The sequence below is a fragment of the Serinus canaria genome, chromosome 5 (genome assembly GCF_022539315.1).
Source record: "Serinus canaria isolate serCan28SL12 chromosome 5, serCan2020, whole genome shotgun sequence".
NCBI lineage: Eukaryota > Metazoa > Chordata > Aves > Passeriformes > Fringillidae > Serinus > Serinus canaria.
This window is the reverse complement of record NC_066319.1, coordinates 45,979,953-46,001,291: the sequence shown is the minus strand read 5'-3', so window position 1 is coordinate 46,001,291 and position 21,339 is coordinate 45,979,953. Positions and strand designations below refer to the sequence as shown.

General features: G+C 36.5%; 1 protein-coding gene across 4 annotated transcripts in view; it reads left to right on the top strand.

The window, feature by feature from the left end:
- Positions 1-21,339, top strand: part of PPP4R3A (protein phosphatase 4 regulatory subunit 3A) — a 41,375-nt gene extending 20,036 nt beyond the window's left edge. For all 4 annotated transcript variants that reach the window (XM_009101808.4, XM_050974704.1, XM_050974706.1 and 1 more), the window contains 12 exons: positions 661-1,278; positions 9,924-10,001; positions 10,102-10,218; positions 10,682-10,798; positions 11,069-11,200; positions 11,289-11,391; positions 12,317-12,475; positions 13,629-13,798; positions 15,341-15,483; positions 18,007-18,197; positions 18,686-18,912; positions 20,567-21,339. In XM_009101808.4, coding sequence (XP_009100056.1) covers positions 661-1,278; positions 9,924-10,001; positions 10,102-10,218; positions 10,682-10,798; positions 11,069-11,200; positions 11,289-11,391; positions 12,317-12,475; positions 13,629-13,798; positions 15,341-15,483; positions 18,007-18,197; positions 18,686-18,912; positions 20,567-20,680 — 2,169 coding nt within the window. In that variant the 3' untranslated portion in view covers positions 20,681-21,339. The remainder of the gene's footprint in view (positions 1-660; positions 1,279-9,923; positions 10,002-10,101; positions 10,219-10,681; positions 10,799-11,068; positions 11,201-11,288; positions 11,392-12,316; positions 12,476-13,628; positions 13,799-15,340; positions 15,484-18,006; positions 18,198-18,685; positions 18,913-20,566) is intronic.

The following is a 21,339-nucleotide window of genomic DNA, read 5'->3' as shown; positions in this document are numbered from 1 at the left end:
TTCCTCTATTATTTTGTCAGTGTTGGTTTGAGCTTTATTGTTCTTTAGAGAAGATTCTGTGTCTCTGTTGAGTATTCAGGAAGTGCACAGTAACAGATTTTGACTTGCAGCTCTCCAGAACTGAAAACAACAGATAAATTAGCAAGACTGGCCTCTCTCCTCTGTTTGAGGTAGTGGAAGCTTTGAAAAGCATCAAGAGCAGTTAATAGCCTATAGATAAATGTTTAAAGCTATCACTAGAATAATGTAGTACCGATTAGCATATGAAAATCTGTCTGCAGAGAATAAAGACGGGAAACAAACAGCTTAGTTCAGTAGTCTATTAAGAAGTTGCCGTCCATATTAATAATTGCAAATTTCTGTTTTTATTTGAAGTACTCAGAAAATGTAGGTTTTTTTCTTATTCTTCCTCCCATTCTTAAAAAATAAATAAAGTTAAATGTCTGATGTAGAGACAGTTCTATAAAGCTTTGTATTTGAAGAAGTCTTCTCATTATCTCTTTTATTTTCCAAACCAGCTATACTCAATGTCAGACTAGATTTGCATTTCTGTTTTGCCCATACAAATTTAAAATATGTGATACTTAAATGGTATTTTTTAAAAAGCATTCAAATAACAGTAAAATTAAACTCCACTTTTTGACACATCTTATTTTGCAGGTTCAAGGCAAAGACCCTTCTGTCGATATTACTCAGGATCTCGTTGATGAATCTGAGGAGGAGCGCTTTGATGATATGTCATCACCAGGTCTAGAATTGCCATCCTGTGAACTCAGCCGACTAGAAGAAATCGCAGAACTCGTGGCATCTTCCCTGCCTTCACCCTTACGCCGTGAAAAACTCGCGCTAGCACTGGAAAATGAGGGTTATATTAAGAAGCTCTTAGAAATTTTTCATGTGTGCGAAGACTTGGAGAACATTGAAGGACTACACCACTTATACGAAATTATTAAGGGAATTTTCCTTTTGAACAGAACTGCACTTTTTGAAGTCATGTTTTCCGAGGAATGTATAATGGATGTAATTGGATGCCTAGAATATGATCCGTCTTTATCACAGTCACGGAAACACAGGGAATTTCTGACTAAAACAGCAAAATTTAAAGAGGTGATACCTATATCTGATCCAGAGCTGAAGCAAAAAATACATCAGACATACAGAGTACAGTATATTCAAGATATGGTACTACCCACTCCCTCAGTTTTTGAGGAAAATATGCTATCAACACTTCATTCTTTCATCTTTTTTAATAAAGTGGAAATAGTTGGCATGTTACAGGTAAGTTTTGAAAATTCATAGTCTCTTACTTGTGCTTGGGCAAAGAAAGTCAGGTGATTATTCCTGGAAAGATTGAGGCGCTTTGGTGGAACCTTCACTTCTGTGATTCTGTAGATGATTGTGGACTGTGACAGAAAAGGCATGGATTTGAGTACTGAGTTGTCAGATACACATCCTTTAATTTCTGGATTTGGACTAGATGCTGTGTAAGTGATCTAAAGGGAGCAAAACTGTAGAATATTGAATGAGGTTCTTTGGAATGAACAATACTGTTTGCACCTTGAATATTTAATTTTAATAGGAGTTTTGAGGGTTTTTGGGTTTGTATTTTGGGACTTTATAGTCACTAGACTTAGGGATATCTTTTGTCATGTTACCATGAAAAAATCACTTTGCCTAAATTTCACAATATAATCTCCTACCACAATGTAGCTGTTGCTAATTTTGAAGTAATTAAATTAGCTGTTTGGAAAGTACAGATTCAGAACATGAGACCACTTCAGATGCTTGAATGTTTTCTTAGTTTGTCTTAATAGATCCCTAAATAATGGTGCTTGGAATCACCAGTTTTTCATGAAATATGTCTTACTGCAAATGTGAAGAGATTATTTACATAGCTTACCAATGCCTTAGGTGTTCTGCACCAACCTATGAACTTTCTGAATGGTGTTAGAAGTTGGTGGCACATCTCTGTAAGGGGAACTTTCAGCTAACTCAGCAAAGTGTTACAGCACATGTATTTTGGTTTGTCGAAGTTAATTATCATTATCTTATTTCTCCCAGAGTTTAATAAATTAATAGTCAATGTTTTTGTAGGGGCTGTCTGATCTGGAGAAATGGACGAAGTGTTCAATGTCACTGATTACTTTAATCATGTTTTCAGTTTGACTCTCAGGATGTACCCTGTATAATTTAATGGAAAATATATAGCAAAGGAGTGAAAATTCCTTTTGCAAGCTCCTAGAGCAAATAATTGTCAAAACTAGGCCTCACAACTTTCCCGCCATTGCACTCTGTTATCAGAATACTGATATTACTTAATCCACTCTCTTGGAGCTTTAATCTGTCAGGTGAAACACCTTGGGCATCGTCAGTAGTACCAGGCCCCAGCTTATGTCCAGGTGAACCAAACTGTTCATGTCTGGATGTGTGTCCTTGATAAACAAAGTCACGGTTGCTTATCTAAAACATTCGGAAGACCTTAAGCATTTTGGAGTTGCTACTTTGAAGAAGTTTACAAGTCTGACTTTGAGAGAATGTTGAAAAAGACTCATTTCAGGATTCTCAACTGGAGCATCCGCTATGACTGTTGTCTCAAAAATGTCTTGCCCTCTTTGCAAGTGTTGCTAAAAGCAAATTTCTGATGATTATATATTTTGACTTGAGGAGGAGGAGGGGAAAAATTTTTCAGGAGTCTTGGTGACAGTGGCTGATTCTGAGAGAGATCTTGGGCTTCAAAAAAGATAACTGGGCAAGGAAAAAGAGGGTCTGATCCTGCAAAATCATTATGGGTGTGTTTGCCATACATCCTGAGATGACTTTATTGAGGAATAAAGACTGATGAGTTCCCTTTTTTCTGTCTCTTACGACTTGTGTTAGGTTAATAGCTGTTGGGTAGGTTTAAGTTACAATATCAAGGTTTTGTGTTGTTGCCAAACTTGTTAGTTGCAGTTTACAGTTGAAATAAAGGCTCAGATCTGATTTTGATTTGTTGTGTGACAGCAAATTTTTCAATGTTATCTTCACTGCTGTTCTCTGTGGTTGAGAATAACGTATACTTCATGTGTGTTGGAGCCAGAAGAATTAACATTGCATTTCAAAGTTAGATAAACATTTGGAATTGTTGAAGTGCTTTCCACAGCTTTGAGGAGCCCAGAATGAGAGCACACAAGAAAGATAATATACCCTGTGCTATACTGCATTTTGTAGTACTTTCACAGTACAGCTCTTTAGCAAGGAGGGAGAACTCCCTAAGTTTTTAAGTAAGAATCTGTCAGAAATAATATGACGTGTTTGATCAGTTTTTGGGTTTGAGGGAATTAAAAAACACTCACAAATTATGTGTCCATTGCATTTCTAAGAGTTTAAAAGGCTTGTTTGATTGATTGATTGATTTTTCAAGTTCTTGCAATGTAGCTCTGACCCAGGGTTTCAGCCTACTTACCTGGCATTTATTTATTTAAAAAGCAATAAGCCAATAAAGCAAATTGCACTTTTCTGTAATCTCTGCACTCTAGTTTCATTTCATCCCCCATTCCTACAGTCTGTGTATAAAACATATGATGCTATTTGTTCCTATTTCTTTACACGGAATAAATAATGCTCTAAGAACTGCATTAAAAGACTGATTTTGTTGATTTCACTTCTGTAACTAATTCCTAAGGGCTTTCTTCCATTTGTGTGTGGTTTAACATCGTGTTCCTGTAGTTGGTATTACAATACTTGTATGAGTGAGGGGGTGTTACTGCATGAAGGATGTCTAGTTCTCTGTAGTTCCTGGCATTTGTTATTTTGGATCTTCTGAGATCTTGGTGCTCACTAACCTTACATGTGTACTTAAGACGTGGTTTCTTTTAGAAGTCATTATTAATTGAAGAGACTCTGGGTTGCCTCATGGTAGTTTATTGGAAGCCATGGACGAGTCTCAAGTTCCTAGCAGATGAATAAAAAAGGCTTTTAATGCCTCTGCTGTTGACTTTAGGCTGTCTGTGTTGGACCATTGAGGATGTGATAAAAGAGATGTCTTTTTGGGAAGTTTCACTTGGCAGGATAAAAGTAAGCTCCCTGAGTAGCTGATATCCCATGGCATCCTGCAACTCTTGTGTGTACAGCTGAGTTGTTGGGTATTCTGTTCATTTGTCTCTCTCTCTCTGGCTGTGAAGGAACAGAAAAGAAAAACTCGTACCTACATCATGGAAAAGAGCTGTAATAAGACCTTTCCATGACAGGCTGTATATTAACCAAAATGGCACCTTACAGTACTCTCATCTCAGTTAACCCAGCCAGACTGTAGTTTCAGAGAAGTGAACAGAAGTTTGTACAAAACTGTACAGATTGTGTCTTATGCTTCTTGACAAGCTGAGTGACTTTACTCAAAACTACCACTGTGTTTTATTTAAGGCATTTACTGTCAAGGTAGGCCATTTACGGTCATTAAAGGTCACTGGCATTTAAAGTCAGTTTTTCAGTTATAATTAGTATTGAAGATGAGAATATGCTGATTCTTCAGAGTTCTTGCTTTATTAGAAAGACTTTGCATGTATTAAAAAAATTAATTCTGTAGTCATGGAAGATGCTCGCTTCAGTCATTGTGCTTTCTTTGGTAGGTAAAATAACTGTTGCCCTTTTGTGCTAAAACCAAAACCAGAAAATAGGTAACCTTTGGCATTAGGGTTATGAACCATTTTCTTCCTTCCTTCTTCATGAAGGTAGCTTTCTCCTAAGTTTTATAAAAGTATTCTTATATTGATGGGCTTTTCTGAGAACTGGAGGTAAGTTTGTTTGTGGTTTAATTTTATAAGATAGGAAGTTTTAAGTGAGCATGTTGTCATCTCACTAAACTAGAAACCATTGTTGCATGATGAATAGTAAAGCCACGAAAACAGTATTCCCAGACTGCAGAATTGACTGCTGTGAAAATTACAGATTTTCTCATTCACGATGTGTAAGATACATGTAAGATATGAATTGCATTTTTTTGCAATTTCAGCCCCTCCTAATATACTCTTACTGCTTGGGGTCCAGCCTGTTCTAGTCTTGAGATGTCATAGCCACCAAGAAACTTGCTGAAACATGGAATTGGCCAAGTTTTGAGAGTGGGGGTGGGACAGGTAAGTGGTGTTTCTTGCTTTATATGACGCTCTTTTGCAATTAAAAAAATATATATACTAATGAGCACACTGGAGGCCACCAGTTCTTTCCCTTTGTGTTATTAACTAGTTCATTAAAAAAAAAAAAAATCTTGCAAAACTGCGCCATAGAGTGAGCAAACACTATTTCCTTCTGTTCTCTCCCCCTTTTCTCATTGGTGTGTTCTTTTTGCCAGCAAGATCATGCAATATCTTTATGTTCCAGGATAAAGGAAATTAGGATTACTAATTGGAAACGTGCATATAGACTTCAAGGTCTTTAATTTTCAGTAAAGTGGAGAGCAGAAGGGGAAAACTGGACAAATGTTGAAATAGCTTTTGTGCCTGGTAGAGCAGTGATGAGATGGTATTATTGTACTGGTAAATCAGAATTTTTTAAATACAGAAGTCATATTACTGATAGTCCGTATATCCCTTTTCAAGAGCTTAAAAATTGCAGGTATTTTGGTATATTTGTATATTTTACTGTATTAATGTGTAATGATAGGCAGGTTTTAATTTTGAAAGTGGTTTAACAGATAGTTGCTTATTCTTAAGAGTCCTGTGGATGCAAACACAATTATCTGTAGTTGTTTTGGAGGAAGAGTTGTGTAAGTGCATACTGGTAGTTTTGCCCAAATCCAGTCTGCTTTCTTATAGTAGTTCGCTCAGGAATAATTGGAGATTTACTTTCAGCAAAATTCACCTTGCAATCAAGTGCAAAAGGATACCATGTTCTGGGGGAAATGACTTGGTGGAAGACATTTGCAAGTAGTGCATGCTTGTGATTTTTGGGATTAGCTTCTTCATTGTAGAAAATTATTTTTCACGTGTTCAGAAGCTACAAAAGTCATTTGGTGGATCTTGTTACATTTCCAGCATGTTCATTCAAGTGAAGGTAGTGCATGATGAAGGCATGTGTGGAAAGGCAGTCTGATACAAAGGGATTTTAAACTAAGAAATCTTTTGTGTGGTAGAAGGAAGGAATGTGTGTTTGAAGTGGTAATTATCTGTTTGCTAGTAATATTTTATGAAAATTTCACTTCATGGGCTAAAATATTGTTCCTGCCCAAAATTAATATGGAGGTGGAATATAGGATGGAATGTGTGCTCTCTTTCTGGTTTGGGTGGTGTTGAGTTTCTTTTTTATTTTTTTGGAGAAAAGAATGTTTTACGTCATTTATCTGTAATCACAGACACAAAAATACCTGATAACTGAATGTTAATTATATTTAAGAGAGACCTGGTTTTGAAGAATCCTTTTTTCAAGTGCCTTTCAGGAGGAGGAGGGCTATTTTGGAAGTTGAATCACAAATGTAAATAGTGTCCTTTTTTGAGACCCTAGCTTCTCTGTGGGTTTTCTGGTTTTTAAAGTCATAAATAATTCAGTGAGTAGTTGGCCTGGCTTGTTTTTATCTTCATGAGCTTTGAAATGTATTAAATGTAGAAGCATCTACTTAGATCTTGCAAAGCATTAATGAATATACTTAGTGTCTGGTATACACATAGTTTAAGTATTGCACTTCTGCTATTTTCTGTGCCTGGGGAAAGTACCTAGAATCCACAATTACATCATAAAATATTGTTTGCAGTTTGGTTTTCTTGGAAAACAGTTGTGACCTTCACAGCTTCTAAGGTAGAGCTAAATGTGTTTTGATACTTGTCTGTGTGAAAAGACTACATACTGCAGAGAATTAGGCATTTGCACTGTGTTCACAGACACATTGAGGGATTTTTGCGAGTTGGGAAAAAAAAAATCAAATTTGTGTAATTCTATCATTCTGTGTTGGTGCTTTGTGACTTCTAAAATATGTGAACTCTGCTCTCAGACTGTGCATTTCCACGGGCCTTGGCAGTATTGTTCAGGAATGTTTCTTTAGATATATTGCCCTTGTCAGTAATTTTACAGCTTGAGAGAGAGAATCGTATACTTACAGTGTTCTTTGCAATGACACTTCTATATATGTGAGAGAATTGGGTCTTTTCTCATGAACAGCAGCCTGTCTGCCTTTCATTAAGCATCTGGAATGAGATAAATGCTGAACGGTCTTCAGGGCTAAGCCCAAAGTTTGAAGCTAGTAGTAAGTTGTTAATATTTTCTTGGAGTAAGTGCCATTTACTGCATATTATCCATGCAAGGGTGGGATGTTTCAATCACTCAGATCCATTTTAATTTGTCTGATTTTAAATAGATCATGGTTGTTCTGGAGCCTAGAGATTTCAGGTAATCTTGTTAATTAAAAGTGCAAGGTATTTAATGGAGTTTGGAAGAGGAGATATGTTCCAGTATTATATTTAATGCAGAATTGTAAAATACTGTATTGTAGTCTATATTTGGAATGCTGGAAAATAGTTATGTACTGGACTTCTGCAAATTTGTCCTGAAACATCGTCAGCATTGAAGTCTTTATCACTCACCAGTTTAAGGTTCCCTCTACAAGTCCCATATGTTTGCAAGCCCAGTCCCAGGGTGAGTGGGTTGCCCTCTGCTGCAGACAGCCACATGTTGGACAAGTCAGGGATGTGGCAGGATCTGGTCAGAGCTGAGCTGGGGTCCTGCCCAGCCAGTTCCTGTCTGCGCTGCTCTGGCACTTGGATCCAGATGTGCAGCTCCTCCAGCTGTCTCTGGGACACTGAAGAGACCCATAAATGAGACCCACAAAGCACTCACAGTACAGGGTCTCTCCTCCTTCCATAATATAAACCTCCCAGTTTGATACTTTGGGTAATATTGTATGCCTTTTTTAATTTTTTTTCCAGAGGTACAATACTCTTACATAAGTAAGAGCCATAATTGTCTGCTGCTGAAGTTTCCATTATTTTTTTACAGTGATCACTCCTAAGATAGTTGACTTGCACTTACTCTCAGATATCATGGAAGAGGTGAAAAGTTGCTTTCACAGTGAGAATGAAAATAGGGGATATGCTTTCCAGTTTTCATAGATAAGATTAGTTCTACATCTTGATCAAAATAGCGAAAAGAGAAATTAAATCAAACTATGTGGCCTTCTCTTAAATGCGCTGATAATCATGGAAAAGAACCTGCATATTCTTCAAAAGAACTGGAGGTTCTTTTTATGGGGTTTTGTTTTGTTTGTTTGTTTGTTTGTTTGTTTTAATTTCAGTGACTAAATATGTCAATATGTCTACTGGGGTTACTTAGGTTACCTGTGATGTCTAAGGAGTTAAATATTAGAACAGAAAACTTACAAAGCCTTCTAACAGCTGAATAGCAGGTAGTCAAACACCCTTGCATTCTCCCATCAAAGTTCAAGTAATATTTCTTGAAATCAAATACCTTAATCGTTGTTTTGAACATATTTCACTGTTGATATCTGGAAGTCAAAATTTACATCTGTGCTTGATCCTGCAGAGTGAATTTTGGTATACTTCAAGTGACGTCTCTTATCTCCTTTTGTTTTGATTTTGCAGTCACTGAAACAGCACCTGAACTTGTGTACAGAAATCACTCTTTTTCATTGTCTGTTGGGTCAGGTTAGGAGCAGAGCTCAGCATAAGACAAGATAAAAGGTGGCATATTCTAAATATAATGTTTACCTTATCATGCAGTGAGATATAGTAGCTCATGCCAACCTGTTGTGGGTTTAACTGTGTTGTACAGTGCTATGTAGAGATGCTGGTTGTGTTGTGGCAGTGTTGTAGCAGCCTTAGCATGGTGTGCTATCAGAACTGAGGCACTCACTTCCTCAGCAGGGCCCCATGGTGAGCCTGAATGAGGTACTGAGGTAATTCACAACACAAGAAATTCGATGTGTGTGTATCTGAAGTACTTTGGTAGATTTGCTTTATGCAATGTAAACATGGGCAAAGCAGCTTGGGATTTCTGGCACTGTGGTTTTGGGATGGAGGGATGTTGCACACTGACTGACTTCACAAGAAACAACAGTGGCAGCTTTCTGAAAAAATGTATTAGTAACTGTTGTACTGGAACCATTCTCAAGCAACTGGTGCCTTACTACTGCATAACACTGGGAAAAGGATGGGGGAATGTTTATTTCTGTCATAATAATCTCCTAGTTGTTAGGACTTCAAAGGTTATGGAAAGCTAAATATTGCTCCTTCTTTCAATCTAAACACATATTTGTAATGTGTTTGGAGCTGTTTGTAGTTTTGCTAAGATACAGCTGTGTGAAAATAATGGAATGGGTTTTGATTGCTGTCAGCCAGAATGTCCAATAAATTCTGTATGCGATAGGAACAGTTGTTTTCATTTGGTCTCTAAAATTCACTCTTTTCACAACATTGAGGAGGAAGGAAGCTCACGTCATTCCTGCTGTTCAGCAGCTTTCCCTTCATTGTGTCCTTGCTTTTGTTCTGCTTCAGAGATCTAATAACATTCCAAAGATATGCATGTCTGTGTGTGTCTGTGTAGGGCTGTGTGGGGGACGTTGTTTATAAATGTATGTAAACAGCTGACCAAGGGTAGTGTGATTTAGGGGGACTGGCATGTGACAAGGGGGAAGGAAGTTGAAGAAGTCAAAGACAAAACAATGAGAGTTGCAGTAGAAAGTAGAAAGGCAGTGCAACAAATATCATGATTGAGAGTGAATTGTTCTCGGGGTAGAGGCATGCTGAACATGATTAAAGCTCAAAAACAAGATGCATATTAATTTACTTGAAAATTGAGTTAGAAAGTTGATACTGGTGTGATTAATTACAGTGTACAAACATATGTTCCCTTCATTCCAAGAAGCATGGTCTAGAAGAATTTTTTATTATACTTGGATGCCTTTTGATATTGTCAAATAAACAAATGGTATTGTTTTGCTTTTGTAGGAAGATGAAAAATTTCTGACAGACTTGTTTGCACAACTAACAGATGAAGCCACAGATGAGGAGAAAAGACAGGAATTGGTAAGAAATCTGTAAAATATGTGACAGCTACCACAAAGTGACATGTGAATCTTTTTTTTTTTTTTTTTAATTACTAAACTACTCTATTCCTGGTTTTCAGGTAAATTTTCTGAAAGAGTTTTGTGCATTCTCACAAACACTGCAACCTCAAAACAGAGATGCATTTTTCAAAACTTTGTCAAATATGGGCATACTGCCTGCACTAGAAGTCATATTGGTAAGTCATTTTAATTCTATTTGTCATAACAATTTTATTTATCTTCAGAGAGGCTTTTTTAAAAAGTAACTTCAGCACAAACTTCAGCAAGTTTTTTTTTTGTTTGCTTCATTTGGCTTGTCCTAGCTTAAGCTTCAAAATATGTTTGTAAAACTTAAAAGCTTTTACAGTATGACATTGGTAAGTACCCTGGCATTCTTCAGTTTTTGTTTCCTATTGCTTTTCTAGCTTTGCTTGCTTTTTGGTATCCAGATAAGTTAGAAAATGGGGAAATAGATCAAAGGGCAGGGAAATCATTAAATTTATTTTGTTCAACTGTTGTCAAATTTACAGAGAAGTACGAGTTAGAGTATGGTTTTAGCAATAGTTAGGTGTGATTTGTGAGAAGGAATTAAAGCTGTATGTTTTCTGGTTCCATTTAACCCTTTCAAGAAAACAAAATTATTTTATTTGACTTTTTCAGGGTATGGATGATGCACAAGTACGAAGTGCAGCCACTGATATATTCTCATATTTGGTTGAATACAACCCATCCATGGTACGAGAATTTGTCATGCAGGAAGCACAGCAGAATGATGATGTAAGTAAAGAGTGCTCAGAAATGGGTGTATTGTTTTGGAAATTACTGGGATTTGAAGTTACTGGTGTATATTTATGGCTATGAATGACATGAGCCCTAGTTTCAAAGAAGTCATTTGGAATTTGGTAACAGGACACTGAACTGCTGTGTTTTCAAGATTTCAATTAGGTGAGATAAGTTCACCTGTTCACAGATAGTTGTTGCATTGTATAATTTCAGTTTTGATGCAAGGGAGTAGCATTTGAATTGATTTTTTTTTTCCCCTCTTAGGATATATTACTCATTAACCTCATTATAGAACACATGATTTGTGACACAGATCCAGAACTTGGAGGAGCAGTGCTACTCATGGGTTTGCTTCGTACTTTAGTTGATCCAGAAAATATGCTTGCCACTGCCAATGTAAGTAAATACCTTCAAATGAAATTACTTTGATTTTTTTAGGGTATTTGATGATATATGTTGCATATATTTTTTTTTCATTCCTTAGAAAACAGAAAAGACAGAGTTCTTGGGTTTCTTCTACAAACATTGTATGCATGTTCTGACAGCCCCTTTATTGGCCAATACTACAGAGGACAAGCCTAGCAAAGGTAATGACACTGGATTTTGGGTACATCAAGGCTGCTGAATGTCAGTGTTTAGAATAATTGTCAAAGGACATTTTCCATCTAAATAAATTGAGTCTGAGATTATGAAACATAGTTCAAAGTAAAATGCTGATTCAATATTTAGTCATTTGAATAATGCATCAGTACAAAACTCTGCAGAGAGACCTGATTTAAGAAGTTAACAACATTTGCTGCAAATTTGGCTTTAGCAAAAAATAAAATACTTGTACAGTTCTTAGGAACTCATGGGGCAGTTCATTGACATAGACTTCTAAACATTTCTAAATGGTTTCTTAAGGTCAGGGATTACTAGAAATGTTGCAACATTTCCCCTGGGAAGGTGTGCTGAAATTGAGAGTTGTTTCTTCAGCAGACTAAGGAAGCAGAGATCAGTGATGAAGTAATTGTTCATGCTGGATACTAGCAGCAGTTCTTACAAGTGTTAAAAGACCCTGAGGTATTTCTTGCATAGTACTTTAGTTAAAAAAGATTATAGATCACATTTTTGGTGTAAAGTTAGTCAAGACACTGCATATGGGGCGATAGTTTATGATCTAGATTTGTGGACATCATAATGTGATTCGGTTCAATAAGCCTGACTACTCATGTTAGGGTTAAGTTCTGTACTCTGAACCTTCAAACACCTATTTAAGAAAAATGTAATTGGTTCTGAATTTTAAGTTTCCTTCCATATTCATAGAAAATATTCAATCCATAACAAATTTGTTCAATTTCTGTCTTAAAGACTGAACATGTTCTGCAGCATGTTCCATAAAATGTCTGTGGGAAAATAAAAAAACTTGTAAACAGTAAAAATGTTTACTGGAGTGCAGTTGGATATTTGAAGTTAGCTTCTGAAGGCAGTATTCCAGATACATTTAATTCTTTTGGTTTTGTTTTATTACAGATGATTTTCAGACAGCCCAACTCTTGGCATTAATACTGGAATTGCTAACTTTCTGTGTAGAACATCATACCTATCACATAAAAAACTACATTATTAACAAAGATATCCTGCGAAGGGTACTCGTTCTCATGGCCTCAAAGCACGCTTTCTTGGCATTGTGTAAGTTTGAAAGCTAAGGAATAAGCTAGAATTTTGTGGGTGTGAACTGATACATATCTTCACTCTGCTGGAAAAAAACTGTTCATGGATCGTGACAATTTTTTACTGAATACAGAAATTCTACCGTTATAGTCTATGTTTCTTATACTAGATTATAGTTATATCAGCTACTCTTAGTAAATAATTTGCATTCATAGACGTTTTTTCCCTTAAAAAAGAAGGATTTTGCTTCGTGTCAGTGGAGAGGGGAACTGAAGAGATGGTGTGTCAGTTTTGATGGCTTTTTAGTAGAAATTATCAGAGGTACTTAATTAGAGCTATGACTACCTGAATGCATTAAACTGCACAGAAGTTCAGTATACTGCTCTTCAGGCTGGTAGTTTCTTGACCACACTCAGCTCAGTAGTGTCAAAGCAGACTTAGTTCTAGAGGCAAGTAGGAGATTTTCTCTGTAATTCTCTTTTGCACATAGAGTTAAAAAAACAAAGCCTTAAGTTGCCAGAGCAGTACCATACAATAAGTACCTTTTTACATTTTGTAGCCAAATAACCTGTACACATGGTTGCTAAGCAAAATGTGCTACCATTTGATACTGTACTTTCTCTTTATGCATGGACATTCTCTCACTTGTGTACACTTTGGAGTTTCAGAAAGAGCTTTAACATGGTTGTAAATCAAGCCTTTGCTTTACTATGTGTGTGAATAAAAAGTCATTTACCAATTTTAAAATGAGGTCATTTATATTCTAATCTGATAGAACTAATTAAATCTAACCAAATATTTTAATAATAAGGATGATAAGCAAATTCTGAGCTCTTTTACTGAGAAAATGTTTTACCTTTACCATAAGTAATTAAAAAAATTGAAAATAGATTTTTATATTAGTAGTATTGTAGTTGAACAATACTATGTGAATTCTTCAGTGAACAGAAGAATCACAGGTGTTTTCATTTGTACAGTTATGATGGAGGATTTCTTTATGATAGAACTGGTAAGTAATATTCAGCAGTGTAGTCAAGACTGTTGAGAAGCAGAGAAGGACTGAATGTATCGCTGTATGTGAAGTGAGGCTGTAAATTGCTGTAATAACGCTTAGTAATTTCTGCAATTTTGCTTTCAAATGTAAAAACTCTTTTGACAACGTGTGTTTCAGGTGCCCTTCGTTTCAAGAGAAAGATAATTGGGCTAAAGGATGAATTCTACAACCGTTACATAATGAAAAGTTTTTTGTTTGAACCCGTGGTCAAAGCATTTCTAAATAATGGTTCCCGTTATAATCTGATGAACTCTGCCATAATAGAGATGTTTGAATTTATCAGAGTGGTGAGTGCTATTATATGCTAAAGATAATTACTGCATTGTTTAGTCTTGTAATTCAAGATTACTTTTCTTTTTGCTTTTGCCCTAAATTATGCTATCATAATGGGACCATATGATATTGTATTTATATGAACCTTGTTTTATATCACAATTACATACTTGTTACATGTTGTTTCTTACATTCAAACAGTACCATTACTTGAAGATTAAATTCACTTGATACTGTACTCACAGTACCCAGATTTGCAAAGGCAGCACTAATCAAATTTCATCATGCAGATTGGATGGGCTTGTTATGACAGGAATGTAATTAGAAACTACTGCTGCAAACCCATCAAATTTAGCTGTGCTCTGTAATGTCAATGAAATGGAATATGGAATTATACAGAAGAGATACCAATCTCTTTTGATTATTTTAATGGAGTGCTACCAAGTTCCTTCCATGGGGAGTATCTTAAATATTCATGCCAGTTTGGCTGTCTGCACAGTACTATTTTGTTGCTGCTGTTTGCATCCAGATTCTAACAAGATGCTGTACAGACTGTAAATGTGGTAAATGGGGCCAAGCTAGGGTGCAGACAATTATGGAGGAGTAAGTCACCACATACTGTGTCACTTCTTGAAAACTGTAGTGTTGATCACCTCTTTCTTCTTTAAGTTGGGACTCAAGGTAATTCAAGAATAAGATGACCTGATCATCATGGAAGAGTTGATTGAAAACTGGTTTTGAAGCTATGGAAAAAGTTCACCTGTATAGGTGGTCATGACTTGTACAGTGGTGTATTGGGTTTGCAGGGGCAGTGGGGGGCAGTGGCTAAAGGGGTGGTTTCTGTAGAAGCTGCTGGAGGCTTCCCCTGTGTTCAAGAGAGCCAGTGCCAGCTGGCTCCAGATGAATGTGCCACTGGCTGAGATCAGAGCAGAGATTCCCCTGCAGCCCATGGTGATGTCCATGGTGAGGTAGCTGTCTCCCTGTAGCCCACTGGAGGGCTGTGGTGGAGCAGAAATCCCCCTGCAGCCTGTGGTGGACCTCAGGCCAGAGCAGGTGGAGGCCTGCAGGAGGAGGCTCTGACCCCTTGGGAAGCCTGTGCTGGAACAGGATCCTGGCAGGACCTGTGGCCCTATGCAGAGAGGAGCTCACACTGGAGCAGGTTCACCGACAGGACTTGGGACCCACAGGGAACCCTTGCTGGAGCAGCCTGTTCCTGAAGGACTGCATGCCATGCTCTCTATCAGTGTAAAAATATCTCTGTTACAGTGGAAAGACATTTTAGGATTGGGTTTGGTACGGTTTTTATCAGGCTTTAGGTTCTGTAATGTTTTGAAGTGTTTGAAGGAGATAACTGCTAGAAAATTTATGTTGTTTGCTAATCAAATACTTGAGGCTCTAGATTTTTAATTACACTTACATACTTATATACTCATTTTTGCATAAGTCAATTACTACAGTGCTTGCTATGGCATACTCATTTCAGATACTTTTTATATTGTATTAAATAAATTATTTTAATGAAAAATAAGACACTTTATGTTTGTTTCTTCCTGTAGGAAGATATAAAATCGTTAACAGCTCATGTAATTGAAAATTACTGGAAGGCACTGGAAGATGTAGATTATGTGCAGACATTCAAAGGACTGAAACTACGATTTGAGCAACAAAGGGAAAGACAAGATAATCCAAAACTTGACAGGTAAAATACATTAAATGCTCTCAATAGCATATTGATTCTTTAATTCTCTTATCAGACTACTGGTGGGTTGTTCTCTTGTTCTGGGAAATACAGATAATTTAGACTCCAGCTAGTACCTCAAGCCTTGCTGAATTTACTTGATTAAGAGTGTGATTTTCAAATGTGTTGCTATAGACTTTTCATCAACTTGCAGCAAACGTAAGTTGCTGGACCCCCTGTCATAATGCTAATTTATCGTATCTTGAGCTTATCTGCAGTACTTTAATGAGGCTGGAAGCCTACCAAGTATCTTTACCAAGTTGATTTGTCTAAATAACATATTTCTACTGCTAAGACTGTCGGTTGTGAATGACCATTCTGTGGATTTTTCCTTCAAAAATTTACACGTCAGATTTCCTTTCATTTTATTTGTGGGAGTAGGTATTTAGGTAAGCTTTATCAAAATGCCTGAGGAATAGAACGTAAAAAGAAATTTTCAGAGAATGCTTTTTTGTCCCTGTTAGATCTGCTGATGGAGTAAAAAGCAATCTGATGCAAAGCTTGAATCGCTCTTTCTGTTTGCCAGAGCAAAAGTTCCCTTCCTTAGTACACAGTTGCTCAAGTTTAAAAGGTTGAAATGTATAAAAATAGGAAGTTTAGGCCTTTTTGCTCCATTTATTTTTGCTTTATGTCAAGTTTCATTAAAACAAAATGACTGCTTGTGTGAACAGATGAGTTACTCTTAAGAATTGTTAGCAAGATCTGTTCTTGTTTTGCTGTCTTGAATTAGTTTGAAAACACATTAAAATTAATTCTGATAAGTCCTACTAGGATATCTTGACATTTCAGACTTTTATTTCCTGCCACAAGATTTCTTAACACTTAAATTTGAGAGTTGTACAATTAAAACGAGACTGTAAGTGTAGATTTATTTTAAAACATTGAAGCACTTTCAAGATCATGCACAGGATCTGCAGTTTTGAGTACTAAGGTGTTAAAAGTGAGATGTTATTATTTTGGTTTATGTCAGCTAAGCATATCACTCAAACAGCTGTGAAATCCAAGGCTGTGATTCTTGCTTACATTAATTCATGTGTGGGAAAGAACACCCAGCTGCTTTCTTCAGTAATTTCCATCCAGTATAGCAAGTAAAGGTGTAGTTTTTGTTCTTGGCTTAAGTTGAGCTAAGTGGTTGTGCTGCCTGAGTTTATCCAACAGAAAATAGAGCTTCAGGAGGTCTGTAGCTTAGCCTTCCTCCTACATCTGATGTTGTGGCTGCACAAGTCATGTCACAGTGCATGTAATTTTTAAAGTGAAAACCCAGAAATTATAAAACGCACAAATAACAAGAATCTATTTACATATTTTAGCAAAGAATAGTTCAGTAGAGAAGGAGCCCAACATGTTGTTGACACAGGCCATGAAATTATTCATTAGAGTTCCACTTAAGTCATAGTTTTGTGCTCTTTGCAGAACTTGAGTTTAAATAAAATGTAAAATGATGCAGTATGTATAGATGTATGATAATGCTGGCAAGCAACTTACTTACAACTAGATTTATCATTAAAAGTGCATTTAGCATTTTTACTCAATAGCTTGTAATGTTTTAATTTTTCCCTTCTGGCCTTTGCCTGCACTCAGTAATGCAGATGTCTAGGTTGTATTATTAACATTTTGATCCCAGTAACCAAAACCACTACAGACATTTCTGAAAAACATGAAATTTCATCCAGTAAACTGTGAAGTGCTTTATCGAGAGTTTCACGCTGCTGTTGGAAACTGACTGTTAAAATCAACATCTAGCAATGAAAATGTTTTCAATGTCTCTTCCACTTCTCCTCCCTATTTTTCAAGGGCCACATCCCTGCCCCTCTGCTCCAAGACGATAATACTGCTTCTGTGAGAAAAAAGGAGCTGAGATAAACCAACATTGATAATAGATCAAACAGGGAGAGAGAGGTAGCAGTTCATATCCAAAGCTCTGGAAAATGGAAAATATTGATAAGTGACCAAAAATTGTGACAAGGTGGATGTGTCAGAGAGAGAGAGCATTCTCTTCAATGTATTTTCTTAAAATTGGAGTCATGTTTAAGTGAGATTTTTCCTTTTTTTTAACTTGTTGGACCCTGAATACTATCAGGTTACAGTATTTTCAGAGAATACAGCTATGTTTCTAAGCTCTTTGTTTTGCAACTTTTTATTTACCAGTGCAAACTGGTAAACCAAGCCTGACTGCAACACTTCAGTGAGATTTATTAAAATTACTTTTAGTAGTGCTGTTTATATGCTACAGAATTTTGTACTGATCGAGTAGTCTGCATGTGCTGTTAGCAAAGTTGCATTTTATTTGATTCTTTGTACAGAGACCTTTTTAATGATATTTTATTGAAAATACAAAGGTTTACAGTAGGGAATGATTTGCTGGTCTTTTTATTGCTCTGCAATGTATGGATCTATGAGGCATCACTGAGTGTCAAGTAGAAGTTTTATTATTAATATAAGTTGATTTTTGAATCTAAACTTTTAAAACCTCCTGTTTTGCAGCATGCGCTCCATTTTGAGAAACCACAGGTACAGAAGGGATGCAAGAACCCTGGAGGATGAGGAGGAAATGTGGTTTAATACTGATGAGGACGATATGGAAGATGGAGAGGCAGTGGTGCCCCCTTCTGACAAGCCTAAAAATGATGAGGATATTATGGACCCTATCAGCAAATTCATGGAAAGAAAAAAATGTAAGTGATGAGAAGATGAATGCCATAACTTGGCATTATTCAGTCCTGCTGCAATGAAGGATTTGCATGTATTTATTTTGAAATTGCAACATCAATTTGGTGGACCACATATTAAAAAAGTTTTGCTGTCTTTAGAGGCAGAATGATACAAAATGTGTTGTAGACTTCTTAAAGCATTTGAATTAAAATCTTTTCTGATAGTCTAGCTTTTCAGTGTTTTATTTGAGTTATTATTAAATGTTATGTGTTAACTCAAAATTTTCTATATAAATGATCAGGTGATACCATTGGTAGAACAAAAAGTCTTCATTTCTGACCAGTGACAACCACTGGTAGGTGGTACAGTAGTAAGGAAGAAGTCTGTGATGACTCACTTAACTGAGTTATACATAAAGTATTAAGCCTTTTCCCAAATAGTGATTTGTATTTAAACGTTTCACTCAATAATACTGCTTTTTTTTTTTTTTTGCCTTTTTTTTTCTTTCCAGTGAAAGAGAGTGAAGAAAAGGAAGTTCTTCTGAAAACTAACCTTTCAGGTCGCCAGAGCCCGAGTTTCAAGCTTTCTTTTTCCAGTGGTACAAAATCTAACCTTACCAGCCAGTCATCTGCAAGTAATCTGCCTGGATCTCCTGGGTCCCCTGGGTCTCCAGGGTCCCCTGGCTCACCTGGATCAGTTTCTAAAAGCACATCTCAGATGGCAGCTATTACAACTAAGGTAATTTTGAATGGTTGTAGGTTGGCTTTATTGTTACAGCGTAGGAGTTTGCTTTTGCATCTCTCTGAAGTTCCTGTGAGTCCCAACAAGTTAAGCAGTAATTGACTGTCTGGTTTGTGTGTACGTCTTGTCTGACCTTCATCATTTTTAATGAGATCTGCTGTATATGAAAGAAATAAAAGCTCTGTTAATGCCCAGACTGGTCAAGTAGGAAGCATGCCATTAGTTGGTCTTAACAGTGGTATTTACAGTCAAATACAGACAACTCTGTACTCATGTTAAATTGTACAGGGGTATTTGACAGGTAAAAATACATATTTTGGACATAGCCAACATAGCCAAACAAACATAGCCACATGGCTTAAGAGTTTGCATTTGGATTGCATTCTCTTGAAAACACCTAGATCAGAAGTGTTTGGCTGATGGAAGAACCTAAGGACACTTCCTCTAAATCCTTCCATGGAGGAAACTTCTTGCATAACCCAAGAGTTAGTCAAATGCTTTTTAAAAGGGATGGAATTAGCTTGCAAATCCATTCAGTCTATTAGAGGTTTTTCTCTCCCAGACAGTGTAATTCCTTGAGTCTGAAATGGAGTCTTAATATATGGATTATGTTGGATACAGTATTGACTCCACAAATTCAAGTAGTGGTGACAAAAGAAAAATGGTCAGGTTACAAAAGGGAACATGCAGAGTGAAAAACACTCCTGGATTCAGGCAGAAGGTTATCTTATCTTTTTGCAGAGTAAAACATGCCAGTCACAAACTAGAAACAGTGTTGAAATTGGGTTTTTCATTAATTACCTGATGTTATTGCTTTTGGTGTAGTGTACTCAGTGTTACATGTATGTGACTGTACAGAATTTGCGTAATTGTTTTTCAAGTTGTATTTTGGTATACAGTTGACTAAAATGTTCTGGTTTGAGTGTCCATTATTAGGCACCTAAATAAATAATAGGACTTTTGAGTAAAGTATTTGATGCTTCAGAATTGCAATATAGTATACTTAGGGGAATTTTCAGAAGTTCATACTGCTTCTTCAAGGGTCCAGAGCTGCCTAAATTTGTGGGTATTTGCAATACAAAAGAGTTTTTAGTGATATTAGATACATTTTCATTTTCAGCTGACAAGTTATTTAAACTACGTAACCTGTACACATCATTCGGTTATGTTATTCAAAACAATTCTTTGTCACTATACACTTCAACTTTCACCAAGACAAACTGTGTTCTAAAAGTATCATAATTCAAAAAATAAAATTGAAGATATTCTGCATTTGTTTTTGAAGTGCTTCCAGAGTGCTCAGTACAGTCAGCTGTGCTCAGTAAAAATAAACTATGTCTTTACCCATGGAGCTGCAGTGACACTTAGCAAAATCATGTCAGTTTTTGGCTTTACTTAAATTTCAGCTGGCAATATTTCCAGTTGGATAGGTAAAACCTCATTTTGGATTTATTCATTTAAACATTTCTCAGGTAATGTCATTTTCATTTATACTGAAGGATTTATTTTTGTTCTGCATTATTTTATTCAAAACCTTCTGAGACAGTGTACTTATGGCAATATTCTGTGCAAACCTCATCTTACAATGCAGTTGTGAATTGTCAATGTACAAACATTCTCTTAATTATAATAATTCGGTCTGTCTTTGTAGGGAGGCCTCGTTGGGCTTGTAGATTATCCTGATGATGATGAAGAGGATGATGAAGATGAAGATAAAGAGGAAACTTTACCTTTGTCAAAGAAAGCAAAGCTTGAGTCATCATAATGGCAACTGCTGAAGAATAGTACCAGTTGGGGAAGGATTTTTGTCCAAAAACAAAACAAACCCACAGCAAAGCAGCAATCTTTTGTGAATTACTGTGTATGACACAGATCAACCTATACAAATGGATTTCTGCCAATCAAGTGCCAATTCAAAGGAGCAGAAGAAGGAGAAATACTTTGTTTAGGGGAAAGACTTATGCCTTTGAGCTCTCCAGCTTGGACCACATGTTGCCCTTTTCTCAGGGAAGGAAATGGAAAACAAAACAAAAAAAAAAAAGGAAAAAAAAAAGAAAAAAAAGCCAACAGGGCAGGAGTTTTGTTAGTGGAACTCTGGATTGGCTGGTCAGTTGCTACAATCAGAATATGCTTTCTTGGACCATGTATGAGACTTCTGAAGAAAAGGCGGGTTTTGCCATAATTCTTCACTAGTTAAGAATGCCAGCAGTTTCTTTGTATAAAAGAGACCTGCCTTTGAAATCGTACATTCTGAACATTTTACTCAGCTACAACAGGTTTTAAAAACCTCTGCGGGGGAGGGCCGAATATAAAGTTTCCTCTTTTTTTTTAAATCTGTTCCCTTTGCCCTTTAAACTGCAGAAATTTTTTTTGAGGTGGGGGATTTGTTTGTCCCTTCTTGATTAAAGATTGAGTGGAATTCTA